The sequence below is a fragment of the Cornus florida genome, unplaced genomic scaffold (assembly GCF_030987335.1).
Source record: "Cornus florida cultivar Cherokee Brave unplaced genomic scaffold, ASM3098733v1 CherokeeBrave_3.0.0_Hap2_Chr08, whole genome shotgun sequence".
NCBI classification, from domain to species: domain Eukaryota; kingdom Viridiplantae; phylum Streptophyta; class Magnoliopsida; order Cornales; family Cornaceae; genus Cornus; species Cornus florida.
In genome coordinates this window covers 33348299-33373772 of record NW_026775578.1, presented here as the reverse complement: position 1 = coordinate 33373772, position 25474 = coordinate 33348299, and the positions used below count along the sequence as shown (strand labels likewise).

Sequence of the window (25474 nt, the reverse complement as noted above, 5' to 3'; positions counted from 1 at the left end):
TATAGCATGCAGAATAAATATAAGTAATCTATTATACTTATAGTTTCCTGTCCAACAACTTGCCGCACTAACAGTTAAATTTAATCACCAACTAATTTTCAGTGAAATATAAATTTTTAGCATAGTTTCTATTTCCATGAACATATAATTCGAGTGGACAAGCTCTCACAGAAAATTTCTAATATAATTAAGAAATTAGAAACTCCAAATCTACACAGTCTACAAGACCTTCGTAATTAACTCCATGTAATCCTAATGGTTAACGCTTTGTGTCCAATTTTATGTTAATCTGGTCTTTGCATATTTATGTTTACCCTAGACCACTCCTAAATCACCCATTACAGTATTCATTCACCAATAAACACATTAAAACAATCAGTAGGAAGCCTAATCACTGAAAAAATTTGGAAAAACAACCCACAGAATCAAAACTCACGCATAAACAACCTGGAGCCGGCTCCAGAATATTGGAGCCGCCTCCAATGGCCCTGGAGCCGGCTCCTAGACCATTGGAGCCGCCTCCAGTCCAAGGGGAGCCGGCTCCAATCCAATAGGAGCTGGCTCTCTCCCTCCTCTTCTTCGTGTTCTCCTCTCCGGTCGCCGTTTACGCCTCCGACACTTCACAGTAGAGGGTTTCAGAGAGTTTCAATTAATCCTAGAAGATTCCAGTCCTTAACTCAGTCCTTATTATGCTACTAATATGGATTAAACCAAGAATTAAATAAGACAGTTCAAAGTTTAACAGTTTACAAGTTTTAAACCAAAATCAGTTTCAGTTACACTCTAGGCATGACACAGACAACGTCTTTTATTTTTAAACATGTAATTCATCCTGGAACCATTGAGTATGCAAAGAACACGAGTATAAGGGAGAGAGTAAGGTTAGAACTTGCCTTTTGAGGTTTTTGTTAAAATCTCTACGTTGTCTTCTACAATCTCCGGCGACTCCTACTGCAACTTCCTCTGTTCCTCGTTTCTAATTCCACAGACGTGTTTTGGTTGTATTATTTTGTTCCCTAAGCAGACTTTTCTTATGTATTTATAGGCAACCAAAACCCTAAGTCCAATTATACCTACAGTCTGAAACGAGGCCCATAAACTCAACCTAGGTTATAAACCTTGTCGGCTCCTTAAATAAACCTAAACCTAAACAGAACTAAAACCCTAACCACACTTTTATACCTAGTCACAAATTAAAACATGTAATTACTAATTCAACAATAAAAATTCCAAGTTAACTACTAATTCAATTAAAGAAACAAATAAAAATTCCAATTAATGTAAAGAATGCAAATAATTAATTAACCCAAAGAAAACAAATAAACTAACTAATTAATTCAAATAACACTGAACAGAAAACAATTAAACAAATTAATGAACCAAAAATAATTAATAAACAGAAAACAATTAAACAAATTACCGAGACTATCCTTTCAAAAATTAGGGGTATTACATGATTAATTGGCTCACACTAATTCATGACTATATAAAGAAAAACTAAGTTCATCTATCAAACTTAATATAAAACTAACAATCTTAATATGATTGAAAACTACACCATAACCATACACTTGCACATTGCATTATTGAACTGTTGTATAAATCCACTAGTAAATTAATAAACCCCGCAAACAGTATAAAACATCATATAGTTCCTTATCATCAATTCAATTCTACACTTACATATGCAATCTCCAAAGCTCAGACTAAAATCAATTTCCACTTGATCTATATTTAAATCATAAACATTCATGATAATAACCACACCAAAAATATACATAAAGAAATATAAGCAAGAATTAACTTGCCTGACTTTACTTCGCTTCACAACAACGAACGCGTAGAATCCTCAAGATAGCAACGTTGGTAAAAACTTAATACAACTAATTCTAGACCTATACATATATATCCGGTGGTTGAGTTCAATTAAAACTCCTAAAAATTTCAAAATAAATTAGATGATAGCTTTATCTCCTTATATAAATAACTATATATATATATATATATATATAATGTTGTGGTTATGAATAAATTGCTTTTATTTACTTTATTTCTGATTAATTTTTACATTCTTTTTATAATGTGACATGATGAAAGTTTATATTAATATTATTACTAATCTTTCATTGAAATGAAAATATTCTATGGCGAACTTTTAAACAAAAAATATTATACCCGAACATATCTATGTTTGTATTTTTTCGTATGAATATTTTCACATTTTTTAAATTAAAAAAATCGAATTATATTATTAGATTTATTACATGTGTTTTTCTTGCACCATATTTTATTATCTATAATAAATTGAGCTTATTAATTCAACAACAAATATATTATCAATGGTTTACAATTAACAACAAAATAAAAATAAAAGTTATCAGTAGTAATTAATTACTAGTTTCATTCCATATTGAAAATCTGAATTATTTTTTGTTTCTTTTTTTATTTAAAGGACAAGCTTAAAACAAATAAAAATGACAATCAACATGAGCCAGCTCGACAATATTCCATAGAATTTGTATCATTTTACTCTATTTTATCCAAGCATACGAAACTGAGCCTAACATGTTTCCTTCAATTGGATTAATTGTGGGTAAATTACAGTATGCTATTCAATTTTATTTTTTTATTTTTATTTTTAGAGATGAATATATATAACTGATAAATTAAATGGAAGGATAAAGTACAAAGTATTGGGGAAAATCAGCTGCTAAAAATTTTAATTTCTTCTTCTTCTCCTCCTCCTCCTCCTCCTCCTCCTCCTCCTCTCTCTTTACCACTACTTCCACCTTACCAAACAAACCCTAAATAGATTTACAAGTTCATTACAATAAAGTATGCAATAATTCATTTTTGGCATTTATATTATATTCTACAGGGAAGCATATACTTCAGGATTGGCACTCCAGTCGTATTATTATATCTAATTATCGGGGAGAAACATAATATAAAGGGTAAAAGAGGAATAAAAAAAATACATATACACGATATGAGTCTTAATATAGATTCATAATATTAAAAATAAATATAGATTCATAATATTAAAAATAAAAACTAAGATAAGATTTATTGATCAATGAAAAATATTTGCATATAACCATTAAGTGCATACGGAAAAAAAAAAAAAAAAAAAAAAAAAAAAAAAAAAGTGTAGTTTTTAGTTTACGGTATTAGTTGATAGCGTAATAACAATGTAATGGTATCCAAAATATTGATCAAAATATATTTTTGAAAGAACAATGTTTGTCTTGAGCATAAAAATGAATCTCCTTCTTATGATGAGATAGCTCAATAAAATATCAACAGGTGTTAAAATTTTTTTTTCTTTTTTTTAAAAAAAAAATGATGACTACACGGAATACAAAGTGATCCTTCGCTCTTTCTTTCTCAGGCAGCCATATATATTATTTCTATGTTTTGAATCTAAAATCAAACAAACAAAATTTAAAGACAATAAAATCTAAACTTGCAAGTTGTTATTGGTTCCAGTATGAAGCTTCGATAACGTCTTTGAGATTCAGAAAAAGAACACAAAGAAAAAAAATTATAAATTACAGTTATAAATCTACACACATATACAAAGGAAGTAAAATAGATTATTGATGTTCTAGATAAAGATATTTACCGAGTAAAGATAATTGAGTGACTTGTACGATTTTGAAAATCAAATAACTGATTAAAAATCACTAAACTTTGTGAATTTATGATGGTGGTGATGTACGAAAATTAAAAATAAACATTGTTTGATTTTAGATTTAAAATAAAGAAGTAATATATATCGCTGCGTGAGAGCCTGTAGTCATCATTTTTTTTTTCTTTTAAAACTTTAATACCCGTTGATGTTTTATTGGGCCACCTCATTATAAGAAAGAGAGCCTAAGGCAAGCATTGTTCTTTTCGAAATCAATTAGGCGATTTTTTTTGTTTTTATCCTATAAAATTTAACGAAAATATTATTTATTATTATTATTTTTTAACAAGGTAAAAAATGTTGGAAGTTATATTAGTAATTATTGTTTGTTTAGTAATTATGTCCTTCAAATAACTTTTTTAAATTATTATTTTTATTTTTGTAAAAGAAAAACATTAACGTACATTAAGGGTGACAAATTATGACACGACATAAGTTAAAAGAGTTTGGGTTTGGCATAAACGGGTTTGGGTCATAAAAGAGTCAACACAATTAACCTGTTTACTTAACCGTGTCATGTTAGGATTGAGGTGTTCAACCTGTGTAACCCGTTTATAACCCATTTAACTCAACTGTTATAATCGTGAATATGATATATGTAATATGTTACCTGTTAAAATCTAATTACTATGAATAATTAAGTTATTTCAACATAAACCTTGTCTATGCTTTGTGATTTTTCATTTTATTTTGAATATTTGGATTAATTGTGATAATTTTTTTCTATTATTTAATATTTGATTAAATATTAAATTTTTTTTTTTATAAACAAGTCATTAAACGAGTAAACACGTTTATCTATTTAATAAACGAGTTAGGTTAGTATTGAGGATTCTTGATACAATTAATAAATAAGTTAGGTTTGAGTTTACCTATTTAGTATAATATCCTTATATCAACACAACACGAACAAAACCCACAAACACGAATTGCCACCCCTAGTGTACATATTGCTGTTACTAATAAGAACTTTAGACTAAGATTGTTTTGATGTAAAATACCTTCTATTTTTTTTTTTTTTTTTGGCAAAGGCTTTTTAGTGTATGGCAAATGTTTAGGTCAAGATAGTTCATAAGTTATTCTTGTTAGATTTTAATAGTTTTTTTTTCTTCGTAAATATTTTATGATAACCCTACATTAGAAAATAAAAAAGATATATTTTATATCCAAACAAAAATAATGTTAGTGAAAATAAAAATAAAAATTATGCAATGGATACATAACCAACTTAGCATATTAAAGAGTCAAAACCTTATATTACAAACCAATTTTAATCTTTTACTAAATTAAACTCACAGGCAAATCACCTTTTCTTGTCACCAACAATAAAAATACAATATAATAACTTGAAGCATTGAAATATTCATCGTTTTTGCAACGTATAGCTGCCAGTTAATTGATTTTAATACCATGCACTTACAATAATTAAATAGTATTTCAATATATCATCATCTAAATAACATGCTAAACAAAAAATGCACAGATGTACAAGATTGGAATGATATATTCATTGTAACAGTATACTGTGAGATAGGTGTACTTCAAGGTTCGTCGTACCGCAATATATGTGTGATCTTTTTTTCAAATTCGATTAGTATTCACAGTTAGTTTACCTTCCAAAAAATACATGCATTAGCACAAATTCTTTAGAAGATCTCCTCTCTCTCAATATATGTTGCATCACATTGTTCCAAATGACACTCAACCAATGTGTCCTTAAAAAAACAAAAAAAAGAAATGACAAGTCATTTAGGAGGAAACTTTAAAAAATAGTTGAATTTTAAAAGGCATTAACTCTCCGTGAACAATATAGTATATTCAATTTTTATTATTTATATACATTCTCATTTAAAAAATAGTTGAATTTTAAAAGGCATTAACTCTCCGTGAACAATATAGTATATTCAATTTTTATTATTAATATACATTCTCGAGAATGTATATTAATAATAAAAATTGAATATACTATATTGTTCACGGAATCTTTTAGCACTTAATTATTATTTAATCTATCAATTGAGAATGTATATAAATAATAAAAATTGAATATACTATATTGTTCACGGAGTCTTTTAGCACTCAATTATTATTTAATCTATCAACTATTTTCACTCGAATATTTAACTTTTATTTATATATTAAAATATTATATCATGTAAATTAATGTCAATTGATTTTTTTTCCCTTTATATCAACTAATATTCATTGATAATTAAAAATTTTTTAACACTTTTTTGGCACTATACTGTTCACAGTTAGAGCCCTACTATAAAACCTCTGATGAAGTTATAAACGGCGCCTCTCTCTCTCTCTCTCTCTCTCTCTCTCCCCCATCCTCTCAACTGAAAGCCCTACACACTCTCTCTCTCTCTCACACACACACACTCACTCACTCACACATCTGAATCGACCGGCGACTATCACGACCACCGGAGACGACTGGCCACCCAGGTCTGTAATTCCTCTCTCATCCTCAAATCTGAACTTGATGTACACCGATTACTCTTAGAAAAAAGCTCAAGATTGCAAAATTTTCTTCTCTCGCTCTCGTATCTGTTTTTTAATTAGATTTATGTTATATTTATTTAAAATATTATGTCCTTTTGAATTCATATAGATGAACATCAAATTACTGTAATTTTTTCACACATTGTTGGTTTACTATAAATAGTGAGTTGAGATAGAGAGAGAGAGTTGCAGAATGCTGAACCTGAGCAACTCTGCAGCACTACTTAGTTGTCACCGTATTGGGTTAGCTTTCAGTTCTCGACGAAGCACTGTATTAGGGTTTCCAATGGATTGCAGCGTAGAAAAGGGTTCTTCCTATTTCATGCTGAAGCAGAGTGCTACTCCTACTTTCCCTTGTAGAGCATCCCTCGAAGTTCAGGACACTTCTCACAGGTAATACACACACCCAACATACATATATTCGATTTGTTTTATGTGAATGACAGACCCAATACTTCTTTTTAAAGGGGCTTCAAATAATTTTGAATAATTTTTATATATATAGGAAGGATAATGCACCTGTACACGGACTGTCGGAAACAGTTGTGGGTGTACTGGGAGGAGGGCAATTGGGTCGTATGCTTTGTCAAGCTGCTTCCCAAATGGCAGTCAAGGTGTTTGTTTTGGATCCAATGGAGAATTGCCCAGCAAGTGCACTGTCCCACTATCATATGGTGGGAAGCTATGATGATAGTGCCACAATTGAAGAATTCGCGAAAAGGTTGGCTTTGCTTGGGATTGTTGATGATTAATTTTATTGGCGAATGTTTATTCCACTTCTCTTGATGACTATGCTTTAGTATTGTTTTGTCGAAGTGACTTTTTTACAAGCTAATTTGAAATTATGTAGTTAGGTGTGGAGTGTTGACGGTTGAAATTGAGCATGTTGATGTTGCCACGCTTGAGAAGCTTGAACAACAAGGAGTAGATTGCCAACCAAAGGCCTCTACTATTCGAATTATCCAGGTATGTCTCTTTGGATTTGAATACAACTCATAGAAGATTGTGACGCATTATTTCCCCAGGCACAACTTTGGCTTTATTATGAAGAATATTTGGTTTTGAATATATTCACAATAACAAAATCTTTATTTGGTCGTACTGTGAAGATCCATTCTTCTCTGGATCACTGGGCCATCTTTTTGAGCCTTTGTCATTGAAAAATCACTTCTTTTGAGTATAGATGATCGAAAAATGTTTTTCTGCTTGCAGGCATTGCCATACAATTGGTTAATTTAGCTGAGTACTTTACAGCAGGAATATTGTCATGTTAATCAGTTTAATCTTTTTCTTCATTTATTTTTGTTCAAACTTCATTTGTTAATCTTATAAACTTCATTAATTTCTTCTGGCGGTAACCAAAACTTTTATGGAAAAGAAAGAAGATATATCTATGGAGAAAAATAACAATCGTATAGAATGAAAAACAAGACCCTATTTTGCTTTGTGACTTAAAATTATTTTACTTAAACTCCATTTGCTTTGCTTTGCTTTAGAAATGTGAGGATTTCTACAGGTCAGAATGGGAGACAATATGTTACACGTTCCAGTTATAAAAACTTTCATTTTTATATTTGCTTCAAGTAAATTCTTTGAAATTATACCTAGTTTTATGTCATTTCTTCTTTTGTCAAAATTCATAACTATATATATATATTGTAACTGTTTTTGTTTAACTATCAGTGTTGTGAATTTTGTCTCGCTCAGTTGACTGTTCCAATACCATCATAGTTTCTAAACGCATAAGTAGATTATCGTCTTCTCTTTCTACTACATAGGATCTTACAATTTCTGATTCAATACCAAAGACCACGTATTAATCCTATTCACAGTCTCGATATTGGCTACCTTGGTAACGAAAAACCAATTTAACTGAATACAGTTAGGAAATGCTAAAGATGATTGTTTTTTTTATTTTAACTTTCTTAAAGGTGAAATAGTCGCACAAAGATTTTGAGTGGTTAGTTGGTTTACATGATGAAATAATTTACTTACGCGGACCCTGTTTCCCTTACAGGATAAATATCTTCAAAAAGTTCATTTTTCTCGGCATGCTATTCCACTTCCTGAGTTTATGCAGGTTAGCTACTGTCATTAAGTAGGTTGCTAGTTTTGCTTTTCCCTGAAAACATTCGTTGAGGGTATTTTTTGAGTATTTGACTCTGAAATTTGGTCAAGACAGATAGATGATTTTGAAAGTGCGAAGAGAGCAGGTAACCTATTTGGCTATCCTCTTATGATAAAGAGTAAACGGCTGGCTTATGATGGACGTGGAAATGCTGTTGCTAAGAGTGAAGAGGAGCTTTCTTCAGCAGTAGATGGTAAGATGATCATGTCAATTAGATGAAATATATTAACGTTGATTTTTTTTTTTAAATTTTAAAAAAATATATTTTTTTTAATAACCGCTTAAGAACTTCAGCGCTTAAAATTCAGCAGTACTTAATTTTGAGTTTTATAAAACACCACCTAAATATCTTAGTTATGGGGATATACTGATGTGAATTTCTTACAAAAGTAAAAATGTGTAAATTGGCTTGACTCTTAACGAGACTAGTCACTCTTTATATATATACGAAAGGAGTACATCAAGCCTTAACATAGGGAGCACATCAAGCCTTAACATAAGGAAAGAAAAATAAAGTCGAGTTTCCAACACACCCCCTTCAAGCTGGAGCGAAGATATTAACCAAGGCCACTTGGCTTTAGACGACTTTAGTAAGAATGGTCCCACTGATTTTGTAAACATATCAGTAGTTTGCTCTGATGAAGGAATAAAAAATGTAACAATAATGTCTGACTAAACCTTGTCTCGGATGAAGTGAACATCAACCTCTATATGTTTTGACGTTTCATGAAGAACAAAATCTGAAGCAAGTATAATCACAAACTTGTTGACACAACAATTTAGATGAACCTTTCACAGGTATGCCCAACTCAGTGAGAATAGATTGAAGCCAAAGGAGCTCACACATACCCTGAGCAATAGCATAATATTTAGCCTCAACTGAGGATCTAGAGACCACGACCTACTTCTTACTCTTCCATGATATAAGACGATTACCATAGAAATTACAGAAGCCAGAAGTAGAACGTTTCTGTGTCTTACATCCTGCATAATCTGCATCACTGAAGCATGAAACCCCCGACTGATCTCCTGATGCATAGAGTAAACCAAGTCTTGACAAGATTTGAGATACCATGTATGATAAACTGCATCCAAGTGAGATGTATGAGGAGCATGCATAAACTAACTGACAACGCTCGTTGCAAAGGTCAACTTTGGCCTAGTATTAGTCAAATAGATGAGGCGACCTAATTGGCACTGATACACAGTCGGATTAGAAAGCAACTCCCTAGACTCAATGGAAAGCTTAAGGTTTGGATCTATAGGAGCAGAGGCTTGTCTACACCCCATAATACATGTATAGTGAAGAAGATCCCAAGTGCATTAACGCTGAGAAAGAGATATCCCATGGCGAGAGCGAGCAACCTCAATACCAAGGAAGTAATGAAGAGAACCCAAATCCTTCACGTCAAAGAACTGATCAAGTTCTCCTTTCACCAGTGCAGTACTTGCGGAATCATCTCCTGTGATAATGATGTCATAAACATATATTAATTGAATAATACACCAACCATCTGGACGCCGACGAATGAAACATGCGCTATCAGAGTGACACCTCAGAAAGTCCATAGAGAATAACATCACTGAATCTAGAAAACCAAGCCCAAGATGACTGTTTTAGCCCATAGAGAGATTTACAAAGGCGACACACCTTTCATGCATACTCCTCAGCCTGAAAAGCTGGTGGAGGATCCATGTAAATAGTCTCAAGTAAATCACCATAAAGAAAGGCATTATTGGCATCCATCCGATGAAGAGGCCAAGAATGAGATGTAGTCAGGGACACAAGAAGACCATGTTAATTTAGCCACAAGAGTGAATGAGAATTGCGAATTCAAGAAGGATAACAAGATTGGGGCTTAGAGGCATTAGGAACCATATGGGCAGGAGAATTACCCGAGTCCGAGGAAGATTCTGGCAGAGGAGGCTAAGGGCGAGGGTGACGAGAATAAACTTGCAAAGGGGAAGGAGAAGACTGCTACCTTGAAGTTGGCTCAAAAATAGGAACAGGATGAGCAAGTGGAGAAGTCTCCTTCTTAATAGTACCAGAGAGGGTCCTGCATTGAAGATTGAGTGCTATAGAAAGGAACATCTTCAAGAAAAGTAACACCAATAGAGTGATACAAGTGTTTGGATATTGGATCATAACAACGATACCCTTCAGACATGACAGAATACCCTAAAATATACAACGAATAGCTTTGTAATCTAGTTAAGATAGTGCTATAGAAAGGAACATCTTCAAGGAAAGTAACACCAAGAGAGTGATATGAGTGTTTGGATACTGGATCATAACAACGATACCCTTTAAACATGATAGAAGACCCAAAAATATACAACGAATAGGCAAGAGAGAGAACAAAGTACTATCGGGTTGTAAGTAGTTGAAGTGGAGCTTTACCTTTAATGACCCAACTAGGAGTACGGTTGATCAGATAAGTGGCAGTGAGAACAACCATATGCTAAAAGGTTTTTGGTACATGCGTTCCTCGTTAGAGACACCGAACCATAGCCATGATGTTGATTTTTACGTTCTGCCACACCATTTTGTTCAGTTGTATAACGACAAGTAAGTCGTTGCAAGATGCCCTTTTGGTTAAGCTGAAAGCGAAACTCATTTGAGATGTACTCACGCCCATTGTCTGATTGATTATTTCGTACAACAGTGTTATTGAATTTTTACCATTTGCAAGAATTGAGAAAATAAGGTAAACACCTCAGATTTCTTTCTGAGTAAATAAACCCATGTATGCCTGGAGTAATCATCAATGAAAGTCAAATAATAACGATGGCCGGAGAAAGTAGTAACGGGGAAGGGTCCCCACACATTAGAATGAATTAAATCAAAGGCACTAGGAGCACGATGCATTCGAAGAACATACCTAATTTAGAAAGTTCACATACCACACAAATGAGATTTATGAGTCTTACAAGCTTTTATTAATGACGGAAATAGCAAACATGGGTACTGAAAGTTTATGTGCCCTAAACGGGTACTGCCATAATTGCAAAGTGTCTAAATAAAAAACATAAGAGCCTGAATCAGGTAACACGGATGCTTGAAGACCAGAAAAAGGTGACTGCAAAGGTGGTGACTCCTCACAGTAATACAATCCATCGCGCTCAAGTCTCCTGCCAAAAATCCTCTTTGAAGTCAGGTCGTGTAACAAAAAACGATCTGGTAATAATGTGATTGCACAATTAATTTGGGTAAGACGACTCAGATACAAGATTGAAGGCAAATTTAGGAACATGGAGAACAGATGTTAGGGTAATTTCAGGAGACAAACACACATCACCCTTACTATGGATTGGAGTGGATGAGCCATCAGCAAGACAAACAGATTGATGAGCATGAACAACATGAGACGAGAAAACTGACAACTCACCAGTTATATGATCATTGCCTCCTGAATCCCACACCCAAGTAGGTTTTCCAGTCCTAACATGAAAAGCAATAGGAGTATGTGTAGCAGTCATAACAGTGGAAGTAGTAGATGTAGTTGCACCTGCCCTAGCAACGTGTTGAAGAGAGCCAAACTCGTCTTGAAGCTGGCTAATCTGAGACTGAAGTTGACTGAAATCAGGAGAAGTAGTAGGGGGTCTGGTACTAATGGTATCCTCAACAACAACAGTTGTGCGTGAAGAACTAGAGATACGATTTCTAGCAAATTTCTGTTTTAACTCAGGATGTAATTTGAAACAGCGAGCTTTGATGTGTCCAGATTCCTTACAATGATGACTAACAATCTTAACCCCAACAGAGCGAGATCATGAATTAGAAGCAAAGGCCATTTGATCAGCCACGTGAGTAGGCTCAAAGATAGGAACCAAGACAGACTAAATCAAGCGACGTCGACGCTCATCGCCATCAATAGTATCAAAAGGCTCAAACAAAGATGGCATGTGAGATGTGATTATGATCTGTGTTCCAAGGGATTCAAACTTATTAGATTGCAAACCCATTAAGAATTGATATGTATGTTAACGATCAAGGCATTTTGCCAAAATAGTTGTTGTTTATGATGGAAATTCACTCAGGAGCTCATATTGAGCCGATTTCTCCCACCTGGAGTTTAAGTACCCAAAGTAATATGTCATAGACAACCCCAAAGTTTCTTGGGATGCATGAGAAATATCCCGATACAACTTAAAAATTCCAGCATCATTGTGCGCATGCGCATACATCTTAGTCAACGCAGTCCAAAGGTCATAGGTTTTATCATAAAACATGAACAAATTATAAATTTGCTCTTCTATGGAATTGAATAACCACCCCAAAATGGTACAATTATCCATATCCACTAGCATATTTAGGGTCCTTGATATCAGGTTTTTTTTTCGGTTCTCAAAAGCCAACCTGTTTTTTTCTTTACCTCCAATATAGAGACAAAATGATCAGGACCACGAAGCAAAGTTTTTCCCATTCAACAACACACTAGTGACTCGTTGAACAGGTGTGTGTTGAGAGAAAGATAAATCAGTAGTCAGTACGTGAAACACCCACATCTGTTCCACTAGAATTACCCATGATATCAAATAATCTCAAAAAATATCAACAAGACTGAAAAACACCAATCAAAATATCAAAAATTGCAGAAAGCAATATACCCATATCTACAGCAAAAGAAATCCGGACAGATTCAATAAGCAGCAAAAACAGTCCAATACATACCAATAAAACTGTCAGAGACACGGCGAAGGTGAAGAACAATGCTACTGAACACATCGTTAGCCCCAGACAAGTCACAAATATCACCGAGAGACCCTTAGCGCATTTTAGATGCTAAGGAAGATTTGAGTAAGCTCAGGGGGGTTTTCCACAAAAGAAAATATTTGGGTTTTGGGGGGGGGGGGGGGGGGGGGGTGGTGGGTTTGTAATAGTTAAGGGGGTCTTTTGCATTTTACCCAAAAAATAAGGGTTTTTATAATGATATAACAAAATTCTCATTTGGGATACATAACACAGAAAACAACGTGTTAAACCTTCTAAGATACGGTTTGAAATCAAAACATGGATATCTGTCCACAAGTAATTATTACTCCAATTCTTGAGTAGTACTCGAGTTAAAGCATAAGCTCCATGAACATTGCAGTTTGCAGAGGATTTCAGTGAATGCCATTAGTAATAATTCAAAGATACTCTCTAGTCTCTCCAATCACAATCGACAAACACCAACATTTTTTTATCACTTTCAGCTTCATCTCTAATACGACTGACAATATGCTTTAGTTGTTATATGCTCAAAAATGTGTAGTGTCTACCACAAGCATAGAGTTTAACATCTTAAGACCAGAAAAAGAAAATCACATCTCCTGCCAAGTTATTATAAAATCTGTCCAATATAATATGCTACTTTGCAGCAAGAAGTTTACATTATTTTTAACACAGCTTTACGACGCTGATATTAGTGGATAAGCATAATGCTTCAACATGCAAATGGCAACTAATCAGAAAATAAATTATGCATAGCATGGCACCTAACTTGCAAGTGTTGGAAATTGATTTTATTTATTTTTCCTTATTTTTCTTTCCTTATGTTGTTAAGGCATGATATTTCCTTATTTTTCTTTCCTTGTGAATGTTATTTAGAAAAAATCTTCCCTATTCATTTATTTCCTTATTTTATTAATTGAAGCGTCATTATATATTACTTACCCCCCTCTCCCCAGGAAAAAGAGCTTCATTTCTGACATTTAAGTTCATCACTCATTGTAGCTCTTGGAGGATATGATCGCGGCTTATACGTTGAGAAATGGGCTCCATTTGTAAAGGTTAACCTCTTCTACATGACAATGACTTTAGAGTGATAATTTGGTTTAGTGTACGATTTTCAATGTGCCATGAACAATTTCTATAATTTATCATTGTATCTAATATGGAAATTCACTGTGCCATGTTGTTAATAGTCTGATAATATGTTACAAACTACTAATTTCTGTATTTTCCTTTGAACTTTTAAATTGTGGGTTTGCGTCCAAAATGCATGATACACCATTGGTTACACAGATCTACTGTCACATAACTTTAATAAGTTATCGATGAACCTGTTATTATACTCACCTCCTGCGAAGATCATACTGACCTTGAAGTTAAAAAGGTCAGGTCAATAAGATGCTCGCAAAGTAAAAAACCTTTTGATTTTTTCGAGTTCTTTTAAGCTCACAGTTACTCTTGTTTAGCAACTACACAAATTTTCAAGTACCTTTAGTTTTCTGGAAATTCTCAAAACATTATATACTTTATTGATGGTATGATGTATGATAGGCAAGTTCTCTAAGGCACTTCTTTGGTTGACATTTGACACCTTGTTTTCTTTCCAACTTTTGAGCTGGAAAAATGTTTTTAAAATCACTATTCGATTTGCGTTCTATTATGGATGGTTAGATGTGTTTGTTTATATAATTCTCTCCATTTCTGCTTTGGCCTTGTACTTTTGTGTTTGCTATTATAACAGAAACCGTTTCCTTTCCTTCCAGTATACATGAAAATTAGTAAAGTTGGCAACCTGCTGTTGACTTCTGCTTATGAATTTAAGTATTTCTTATATGTGTATCAGTTGATATGTAACACCATCGGTCTATGCCAATGGGTGCCACTACAAGGCAATATGTTTAAATTGCAAAATCTTATAGATTTTTTTTTTTTTTCCTAGTTGGGTACTCACACACATTGCCTTCACTGAGGTTCGAACCCCTAACCTCTCTTTGGGAAGTAGGAGCCTTATACCGCTAGGCCACAGGCCTGTTGGTATTTTTATCACAAGCACAATGGCAATCACAATGGCAATACTCTGCATTGTCTAATTTAGGAATTATCGTTGGTAGGCATAATATTAACGGTTATTTTTGTTGCCACCTAAAATATTTTGAAAAAATTGCTATAGTTTTTTCTCGTTCTCCTTATTTTATTGGTCTTTGATTGGAAACCACCAGTCTAGCGTAGCTCTTAACATTCTTGAAGCCCAATAGGAAAGATTGAACTTCAGGATATTTGGATCAAAATTCCCATAACAATAAAAGTTCAACTGTGACTTGAAATGGAATATTGTTTTATGATTTTAAAATTTGGAAGCTCAATTTATTATATATAAATTTTCTAATTTTGAAGGCTAGAAAAGAAGATATGCACATGTTTCATTGAATTATGCATTGGCGATGCATAGTGTCATTGGCGTGTTATTATAATTTAAATAAATAAACCAACAGGCAAGTGGCCCGGTACGAGTCCCCTACTTCCCAAAGGGAGGTTAGGGGTTCGAGCCTCAGTGGAGGCATGAGTGTGTGAGTACCAACTAAGAAAGAAAAAAAAATTATAAAAAAAAATTCGGAAAATATTTTTTTTTATATTTTTATTTAAAAAAAAAAAAAAAGTTTAGCAAGAGTGTTCAAAGGAAGAAAGAGTGTAATCCTTTGCAATTCGGGGGGGGGGGGGGGGGATGAGATCTGTGTAGGCAAGTGCTCTCGGGGGAATGGCTTTGGGGACGTGGGAAAATCTGATCATACGTGGGGGATTTTTGTGAAGGGGAATTCTGAGCTATGCTAAGGGGTGGACTTCAGTGGAGATCACTTTCCCTTGTGGAGTTGGGCTATGGAAGGGGTATTTTTGAAAGGGGAAAGAGTTCTCCTGAGTTTTTTGTGTTTTTTTTTGGATTTGAGGCCAGTAGAATTAGATTCTGCAATGGTGTTTGGTGCAGAGTTACCAAAAAAAGAATGATGTTTGGTGTAGAGAGGTCCCATTGAAGATGAGGTTTCTGAATGTTTTTAAAATTGCCACGGCCCACAGTTATAAGTGCCCTTTTTTTTTTTTCCCGCAGATTTTGTCATGTTCTAGGAGTGGCATGCTCTGGGAGCTTTGTTTCTTGAGAGCTTTTCGGGATTTGGAGATAAATTTTATGAATTCCAAGGATGCTTTTCTTGAAGACACTTTGTAGCTCTTCTGTTTGTGTGTCCACACAAGCTCTTCTGTTTGTGTGCCTGTGTGGACAAAAAGATTAAAATATTCTTTTGATAAGTGACACAGAATAAAATATTGTTCTGATATAGATTCTTGTTACCAAGGGAGGTTTGGTGTCTGATGGTTCTATTGAGTGCTTTGTGGAGGAGAAGGGCCTAGGTTTCCTTGGGAAGGTATTTTGAAGGTTAGAGTGCGTCTCAAAGTCTCTCTTTGTGTGTTTTGCTATTCTAATTGCTGCCTTAGCTTCAAATAACTTGGGTATAAGGGGAAATATTATCCCTAATTTGTGTGGTAATGTGAGGGGCTAAAGATACCACCAATCATCTTTTCTTCCATTGTGCAGTTGTGAGATTTGGTGGCCTCTGGTCTTTTATTATTGGAGGGCAATGAGGATTATGCTTAAGGTAGTGGAGGATCTCATGGGTTGCTGAGCAGAAGGTTGGTCAGTGGTAGCACCTGTCAGGATCCAAGGTTGTGCATCCCTCTCATATGGTGTATCTGGTGGGACCTGAATAGGCATATGTGAGGATATGGAGTTGTTTGTCCTGGTTTTTGGCTTCTGACACATTGTGTCTAAAAATGGGTTGAGCTTCTCTGTGGTGCTTTTGTTTACAATATTTTTTCCTTGTAAAATGTATGTGTGTTTTATATATTTGTATGTGTAGATGTGATATATGTGTATGCATGTGTCACAGCCATATGTTTATATCTGCATTATGCATGTGTCACAGCTATGTGTTTATATGTGCATTATGCATGTTATAATTATATGTAAACACAATTATTAAGTCTCCTCTCCTTCCTTGATCCGATCTGCTTGAATCCTTTTTTTTTGGTTATACACGGTCAATTTTATGATAAAATTTATTGAAACCCTTAATATGCTAAAAGAAAGCCATGTCACCATTTTTACTATGTGTTTGTCATGTGGTGGAGTGTGTTCAATAAGATTTTAACAAGTTTTGAAATAACAGAATCTGTTTACTAATTATATGGACTTGTTAAGGTGTGTGGAACACATGTCCAAGAGTTGATAAGATTTTAGAACTGCTAGATACACAAACATTAAAACATGGGAGATTGGGCCTAAGCTTGCATTTTGAAGCTTACAGAGATTGTGAGGAAAAAATCTTTTATTTGCATTTTAAAGTGTATGTTGCTTCTGATTCCGGGACACTGCAACTTATATTGCAATCCGTATCATGCTTTATGCATTTTGTCTATGGTTGAGGTTTTCCACTAAAAATATATTACCGTTATAGACATACTGTTGATACCAGAAATTTATATGGTCTTGAGTTATGCATCATCTGATGCAATTTGGTTTCTTGTTTTTTATTTGTTTTTCAAATAAGAAACCAACTGCCTACTTGCAACATTTTCATTTCTTTGTTCGGTTGTTAATTAACAAAGCACAAATTTAATGGGCCAGGTTATGAATTATGGGCTTTCTTTCCTATTTGATTTAGGAGCTGGCAGTCATCGTGGCTAGAGGAAGAGATGATTCTATCCTTTGCTATCCTGTTGTTGAAACTATTCACAGGTAAGATGCTACCTTCACTGTTTAGAGTTTGTTAGTGGTGCTATTATCCTCTATGATATGTTTCAATCATTGGCAATACTGTCATGACAGATGCATTGCTTGGGCTTCCTGTATCCATAAATTCCATTCACTTACCTGTTTCCAGCGATTTTTATTTTTTGACAGGGAAAACATTTGTCACATTGTTAAGGCACCTGCTAGCGTGCCATGGAAGATCAGGAAATTGGCAACTGATGTTGCACACAAAGCTGTTAGTTCATTACAAGGTGCTGGTGTGTTTGCTGTGGAATTGTTTTTGACAGAAGATGGTCAGGTTGTTTTTGTTTTGGAATGGTTTTTGTTTGGTGTTATATGTTACTTTCTTTTATGTGGCAAATGTTGCTTCTGACTGTTCTGCCTTTCGTGGGTTCACTTCTCAACAGATTTTACTGAATGAAGTAGCTCCTAGACCTCATAACAGTGGGCATCACACAATTGAATCTTGCTTCACATCACAATATGAACAGCATTTGCGGGCAGTTGTTGGTCTTCCGCTTGGTGATCCATCGATGAAAACTCCAGCTGCTTTGATGTACAATATACTTGGTGAAGATGAGGTAAAAATTATTTGCTTTTTATATTTTGTATCACTTTGGAATCTTTGTTAGAGAACAAATTCCAAGCGTTGGAACAAAATTACGACATGAATGTTGAGTCTGATTGTTTCTCAGCTGTAGAAGTTGAGATTGGGAAAGAGGCAATCAGTGATTTGAGTCCCTTTTGGTAATTCGCTTCTCGGTGAAGGAAAATGCTATTATTTTGCTTGCATCGCTTCTAGTTCCGTGTAGTTCTTATTGGCGTGGATTTCAAAGTCTTTACCTTCACTCAAATGGGATGGCATCCACAAATGAATAGGTGTGGTAGCTAGAGTAGGTATTTATCAACTTCCTATCTCTTAAAATTTTGCAAAGAGGATCTCCCCCATTTTTCTTAGAAATATAAGCCACAAGAAAACAATAGGATGACCCTTCTTAATTTTGGAGGCACTCGCTTGGCGCTCCTTTACAAATGATTGTCTTCTTATATATATATATATATATATATATATATATATATATATATAAATGTCTATCTAGTTTCAAACGGAGCAAAATGATTGCCATTCTTGTACATGTCCTGGACCAACGCCCTTTAGGTCAACCATCCTGGAGAAATATGAACTTAAGTGATGAGAGATTTTTAAAACGAGAACACAACACGTACTGCCTGAGCCAAATAAACAACTCCGCATATGCAATGCAGATATCTTTTGAAGGAGTTTCTTGAGTACATGTCTCACCTATTCTGATATACAAAACAAAAAAATGAAGTGACATGGCCTTAAATTTCCTTTTTCGAAGCATGTCTCCTTCCTTGCATTCAAAATGAGAATGAAATCAATTTGGATTATACATGAATGTTGATTACTTGTGTTAGACTAAGCAAATTGCTTTCAAGGAGACTTGCCTGAAAAAGAACCATCTGATTCAAGAATCCAAATACCAATATGAGTGCAGTTTTTTCTGCGTTAGGTGTGGATGAGTAAAGATATGTTCAGTACTTGTTGTTCGCTGATGCCGTTGGTCTTGCTTTAGTGAAATTTTTAACCACATCAAAGGAATTGCTTACTTGGGTTGTTTATTCGCTATGAGGAAAGGATTGAGTTATATGTTGGTCATAGAACTAGATAAAGATAAAAGTTGGGGGCTTCTACTTGGTGGTTAAATTTATGCATGGTCATCAAATCAAGAAATATTATATATACAGAGTGCACATGGCTAAAATGAGGATGCAGTGTTGGATGAGCCGAATTATTAAAAAAGACTGGAGTATGACATAAATACATGTGGAATCAACCCCAAGTTGGTCATGTATAGTAACTACCCAATGACTGCGAGCTGGAAGTGATGAGTATAAACTAAACAAAAATGCAGGACAAAACAAAGTCTTAGAAGAATGATAACTCAACCATGCGACGACATGTACAAGTATGGAAAAAAAAATTCATAAGCAGTTGTTTAACTCCATATTTGTTCATAATTAGTATTTTACCCCCATAGGGAAGTCACATTTACACAGCTATTTTGTTCCACTAGGACGGGGATTGATGAGGGGAGGAGGTACAATCCAGGCACAGATTGTTTAAATAGTTGTTTAGCCAGCCACAGATTTTTGGGCTCATGTTTTGCTAACTGTGGTTGGACATTCCAACTGTAGTTCATATACTTAAACCATGATATTCATGTATGCTGGTTATGGTTTTTTAATGAATGATAATGTTCTGGAGAAAAAGAAAAATTGTCTTCACACAATCATTTCATGTATGTTGTTACTCCATCTCAAAGTGCTTGCTGATGTTTTTTAAAATTTCATCTCACAAGGATAGACTAAGAAGCATCCACTGAAATATTTTGTCATTGTTATGGTGGTTATAGAAGAGGTAGCAAATAGTTAAATATTAAATTAAACCTGTCACTTGTCTCTAGGGAGAACCAGGTTTCCTTCTGGCTCATCAACTGATTGGAAGGGCATTGAGAATTCCAGGGGCTACCGTTCATTGGTACGATAAGCCAGGTTAGATTGTGTAAAATTATTACTAACGCTTACGTTTATGGTATCTTTCCTTCTATTTCCTTTTTATAATATTTTACCTGATTGTAATTATGTTACAGAAATGAGAAAACAACGGAAGATGGGTCATATCACAATTGTTGGTCCTTCAATGGGCATCGTGGAAGCGCACCTAAACTCAATGCTGAGGGCAGAAATCTTGGATTATCAGACTGAAGGTCAGTTTTCACAGGGCATATTGGTAAATGGTATCTCTGTACACGATCTTTTTTACGGGAAGGCATGATTGTAGTGAATCCATCTCCAAGTGAAGTGGTCATGTAGTTACATAGTTCTAATGTTAATATTTTTTTGTGCTGATTTTCTTTTTATGTTATTACTGGTGCTTAAAATTTGTCCGTGGCATTCATTTGCTGCTTGTGTTCTATACATCTAATTATCTATCTGGCTTGCTGGCAGCAGCTAAGAAAGCCAGTTAGATCTTTCTTTTTGTGGCCCTTATTTTTTATTTTTCATTCCTTCTTTTGTTTCCTAGGCTGGGGGTTGGGAGGAGCCAATCAGTTTATTGTGGGAAAAAAAGAGATGAATACAACCAGGGGACAAATCTTATCCACCAAGTGAGGAAATGACTTGAATGAAACTGAACTGGAAAAAGAGGCATTATTGATGTAAATTAAAATTTTCAACCTTCTCGAGACCCACATAGCTCTATTGCTTGCTGCAGGGAAAATTTCACAGATATAAAACCAACACTTCGGTCACACCTAAAATTTGCCAAGGCATCCACAGCTCTACTATCTTCCCTATGCACATGAAAAAATTGCTAACTTCCTGTAGTTATTTTGTGATGAATCTCATTGATAATATATGTGCCAAGGGGGAGATAATTTGCCAATGATGAGTTTCAAGTGAATTTTTAAATAGATTCTATGTTAATGTTGACCATATTTCTTTCAAAAGTCAAAACATAGAGGAATACAATTCAAGAAAGGTGTAAATTCTGCTTCTAGGTTTTTGAGAAATACATACAATTTTGCATAGGTCAGAATGATAAGTTGGCCTGAGGAATTCCTTATGATGCCTCCGCTGGTGGAGATACCTGGATTTCCTGCCAACATTCATCAATATTCGGCTTCAAAACCCCACAGCCCACAGGAAGATGGGTTCAATGGTCGAGTAATTATTTTTTAAAAACTGATAATCAGGCATTTGACTTTGCTAATTGTTAGAAATGTTGCATTTTAAAGGAGCCTGTACCCTTCAATATGTGTATCGTATCCCTGTCAGGCACAATATGACATGGAGATGGGTTGGCGTTGTGTCAAACAAACTTCCAGGCAGTCTATAGGAGTATCTGATAAAGAAAAGAGGAATACGTTTGTGCTTGGAATTTCCCTTGGTCTCTTTTGCATGAGGTGCTCATGTAGACACCTCATTTTGAGTTATGCGGTGTCTACATGAGTTATGTGTATTAAGTCTGCCTAACATATTTGAAGGTCGTTAGAGGACTTTCTTATTAGAAATTTACATATTGATAATTTGTTGAGGCTGAGTGCCACTGATGCCTGCATGTTACACTTCTAATCTTTCTTCTTCTTTTTTTTTTTTGGTTACATTTTACTAACCCATTTTTTAAAATACTAATTTTGCCACATTGCTCTTTGGCTTGATATAGTCACACCACGTGTCGGGATCATTATGGGTTCTGATTCAGATCTTCCAGTTATGAAGGCTGCTGCAACAATTTTGAATAATTTTGGTGTCCTTAATGAGGTTACATTTCCATACACTAGCATCGGATTGGAATTTCATTTGTCAGCCATTATACATGTTACCTACATCCACCAGGTTACCAAGCCTTAATGAACTAAATTATGCAGGTGAGAATAGTTTCAGCGCATAGGACCCCTGAAATGATGTTTTCTTATGCTTTATCTGCACGGGAGCGGGGGATCCAGATCATCATTGCTGGCGCAGGTGGTGCAGCCCACTTGCCAGGTTAGTAATGGATAAGGCATAATCAATATACTACTATATCGTGTTGTAATTCATCAGATTTTGGATGATGAATAAGCTCTTCTGCATGATTAGGCATGGTAGCTGCATTAACCCCCTTGCCTGTTATTGGTGTCCCTGTACGTGCTTCTGCATTGGATGGACTGGACTCCCTCTTATCAATTGTGCAGGTATAGTTTCCTTGTTCAAAATTTTAATAGGGATTGTGCAATATTGGCAAATATACTTTGAACTTGTTTTTCTTAAATTTGATGTTGAAGAGTATTACCTGAAATGGAAAGGCAGAATTCAAACCCTTTGTTTCATTCTTTTACGGGAATTATCATTTATTGTCTGGAATTTCCTGAAATAGATATAATATTTATAGGGGCAGTACCGGGTAATGCCCTCTGTTCTGTACTTCCATTGCTACAAAATTTCCCAGTTGTTTTGGATCCAAAATTAAAAAAACTTTGCCAATTCTATAATGTGTGGATGGAGAGACGAGAATAATGATTCATTATGCTTTACGTCTCTGGAATATGACTTCCATGATGCCAATCTATGAAATTCAGCCTGTATCATTTATATTCTGAAGTTTGTTTCAATTTCGCCTTATTCATGTTTAAACGTTTCATTTCATTGGTTGTGAGGTTGTTTAATGTGTTGTCCCCCCCTCCTCCATATTTATATCTATGAAATCGAATCAGCCTCGTGTACCATCCGAAGCTTGTTTTGTGTGGTCTAAAAACCGTATTTGTTTATTTTATTTCATTTGTGCTAAAATATATATTTATATTTCATTTCATTGGTCATAACGGTTCTTACTTTATTGCCAAAAGCCTTCAGCTGGTATTTCTTTGCAATAATGCAGATGCCTAGGGGTGTCCCCGTTGCAACTGTTGCCATAAACAATGCCACAAATGCAGGTTTGTTGGCAGTAAGAATGTTGGGAGTTGGTGATGCTGACCTACAAGCAAGGTTGGTCCCTCTCTCTTTATCTCTCTATTCAAATTTTCCGATACATCTTTATTTGACTGCTTTATATTTGTTTTTTTTGCAGAATGACCCAGTACCAAGAAGATACAAGAGATGATGTTTTGGTGAAGGCAGAGAAGCTAGAAAAGGGTGGTTGGGAAGCTTACTTGAATTCTTGAGTTTCATCAAACTTTTCATTCATATTTTTTTTTTTTTGGGGGGGAGTAATTTTTGGAAGAGTATTACAGAATACTGAAAAATCGTTATCAATAGCAGATGTACCATACAGTGTACACAGAATTGTAAGGAAAGAAGGCCCTATTGTATGTAAACTGGTTTTTTTTTTTTTTTGTAATGGATGTATGATTGTCATATTCCATGAATTTTGGAGGGATTAATGAACGTTTAATTATAAAGATATTAGGGGACATAACTGTCCCTGTGAATGGTTCAAGTAAAATATGGCATGGTGTGTGAGTCGTGTGACTGATGGTTATATATACCATATATATATATATATATTGTTCGATAGTGATTGATAAATCACATGAGGCAACCTACAGGGGTGGCGCAGTAGATAAGGGTTTCAATTCCGATAGTCCATAAAGGCACACTTGGTGGGTGTTGTAGGAAATTGTGGACATTGATTAGGGAAGGTACTCTCGAGTCATTTCATTATAGCCACACAATCGCTATAGCACACCATCGCTATAGCGAACCAAGTGAAAGATGTTGCGGAGAGTACCAACCAGGATTGTGGGCTGTAGCAAAGACAACCATCTCAGAGAGTACCTTCCCCTAGTCAATCATCAGTCAACCCTGATTTTCTTAGGCAGAGCTAGCATGGGCCCGGGTATATATAATTAGTCAAAAATAGTATTAAATTCTCCCCCAATTTTTTTTTTTCTAAAATTTTCTTTATTTCTTACTCTTATTCTTCTACAAATTTCTTTTTTATTCTCTTCAAAAAAAAAAAAAAAAAAAAAAAAAAATTATATTTCATTTTTTTAACCGAAACCTAACTTTTTTTCCCCTTCAAAGTTCTCTCTCTCTCTTCTTCTTTCTTCTTAAAAATTTCATTTATTACACTAATATATGATTTATACATCGTATTCATTTTTATTTACTTATTCTTTAAATTTATTAGAATTTTGTACACTTGGACATGTTTGGTAATCTTTTTCTGTTTGGTATTTTCGTTGTCTATTACTGAAAATGATAAACAAGTCATATGCCCCTTAACCAAATTCTTGGTTCCGCATCTGGTGGGAGTCATCTTGGAAGGCCAGCGTCCCTTTAGACATTTTTCATGAATCCGCGTCTCCCCGTCACTCGTGAGGTTGCCTTTTCTTAGACTTCGTCTATTCTCGACAACACCTTTACAACAAATCTGAAAAAGTTCAAGGAAGTTTTATGCATTTTGTCCATAATAAAGCTTATAAAGCATATGATTGTTAACAGAGTTCAAACCTTATTTTTATCCTTACAATTATAATTGTAATCGATTGGTGAAACACATTAGAATTTACATAAATACTTAAATGTTACACAACTTGTCTTAGAAATTCAAGCTTTTAAAATAAGTGGTGGTTAACATGGACCAATTGTGTATTGTAATTTTACATTTCCATCTCATACTAGTTCCCTAATTCCATTTCAACCCTGCAATAATTGTGTTACTTTGATAATATTCAATCCTATTTTGACAGGGACAATATAGATGTCCTTGTGTGACAAAGAAAATAGATTATTAACAAGTGCACTTTAATAAAGAAGATGAGTATTTTAAATCCTACTGAGGAGAAGAAGGTATTTGGTGTGTTCCGTGCACCGTACACTGGGTACATCAGAATTATCCATGCACAATATACGCGACGCGTGCATAATACGCACGAAACGAATAGCTCTCATAAACCGAATACATTCTCCGTTAAGGCCCACCTAAACTTAACATTTCACTTTTATTGTCCATTTTAAATGACCCTGTTGAAGTCACGTGACAGGTGCAAAGCAAACTCAAAGACCAAGTACACACATAAATACACTTCACAAGGAAGAAGCAAAAATTCCATGGCTAGAGCTGGT

The 25474-nt window shown here is 34.6% G+C and overlaps 1 protein-coding gene across 2 annotated transcripts; it reads left to right on the top strand.

Annotated features, from left to right (window-relative positions):
- Nucleotides 1-6005: 6005 nt before the first annotated feature.
- LOC132271207 (phosphoribosylaminoimidazole carboxylase, chloroplastic) lies at nt 6006-23849 on the top strand. Of its 2 annotated transcripts, XM_059772522.1 has the most exons (17): nt 6006-6142; nt 6363-6592; nt 6705-6920; nt 7054-7165; nt 8217-8279; nt 8382-8520; nt 14047-14102; nt 17754-17827; nt 17993-18140; nt 18250-18423; nt 20332-20419; nt 20518-20634; nt 22092-22189; nt 22297-22414; nt 22508-22602; nt 23286-23392; nt 23475-23849. In XM_059772522.1, the coding sequence occupies exons 2-17, from the start codon at nt 6393-6395 to the stop codon at nt 23566-23568; spliced, it is 1899 nt and encodes a 632-aa protein (XP_059628505.1). In that variant the 5' UTR covers nt 6006-6142; nt 6363-6392; the 3' UTR covers nt 23569-23849. The 2 variants fall into 2 exon arrangements, with proteins under 2 accessions (XP_059628505.1, XP_059628506.1); XM_059772523.1 differs by lacking the exon at nt 6006-6142 and having other exon boundaries at nt 6465-6592; nt 7050-7165.
- Nucleotides 23850-25474: the final 1625 nt, after the last annotated feature.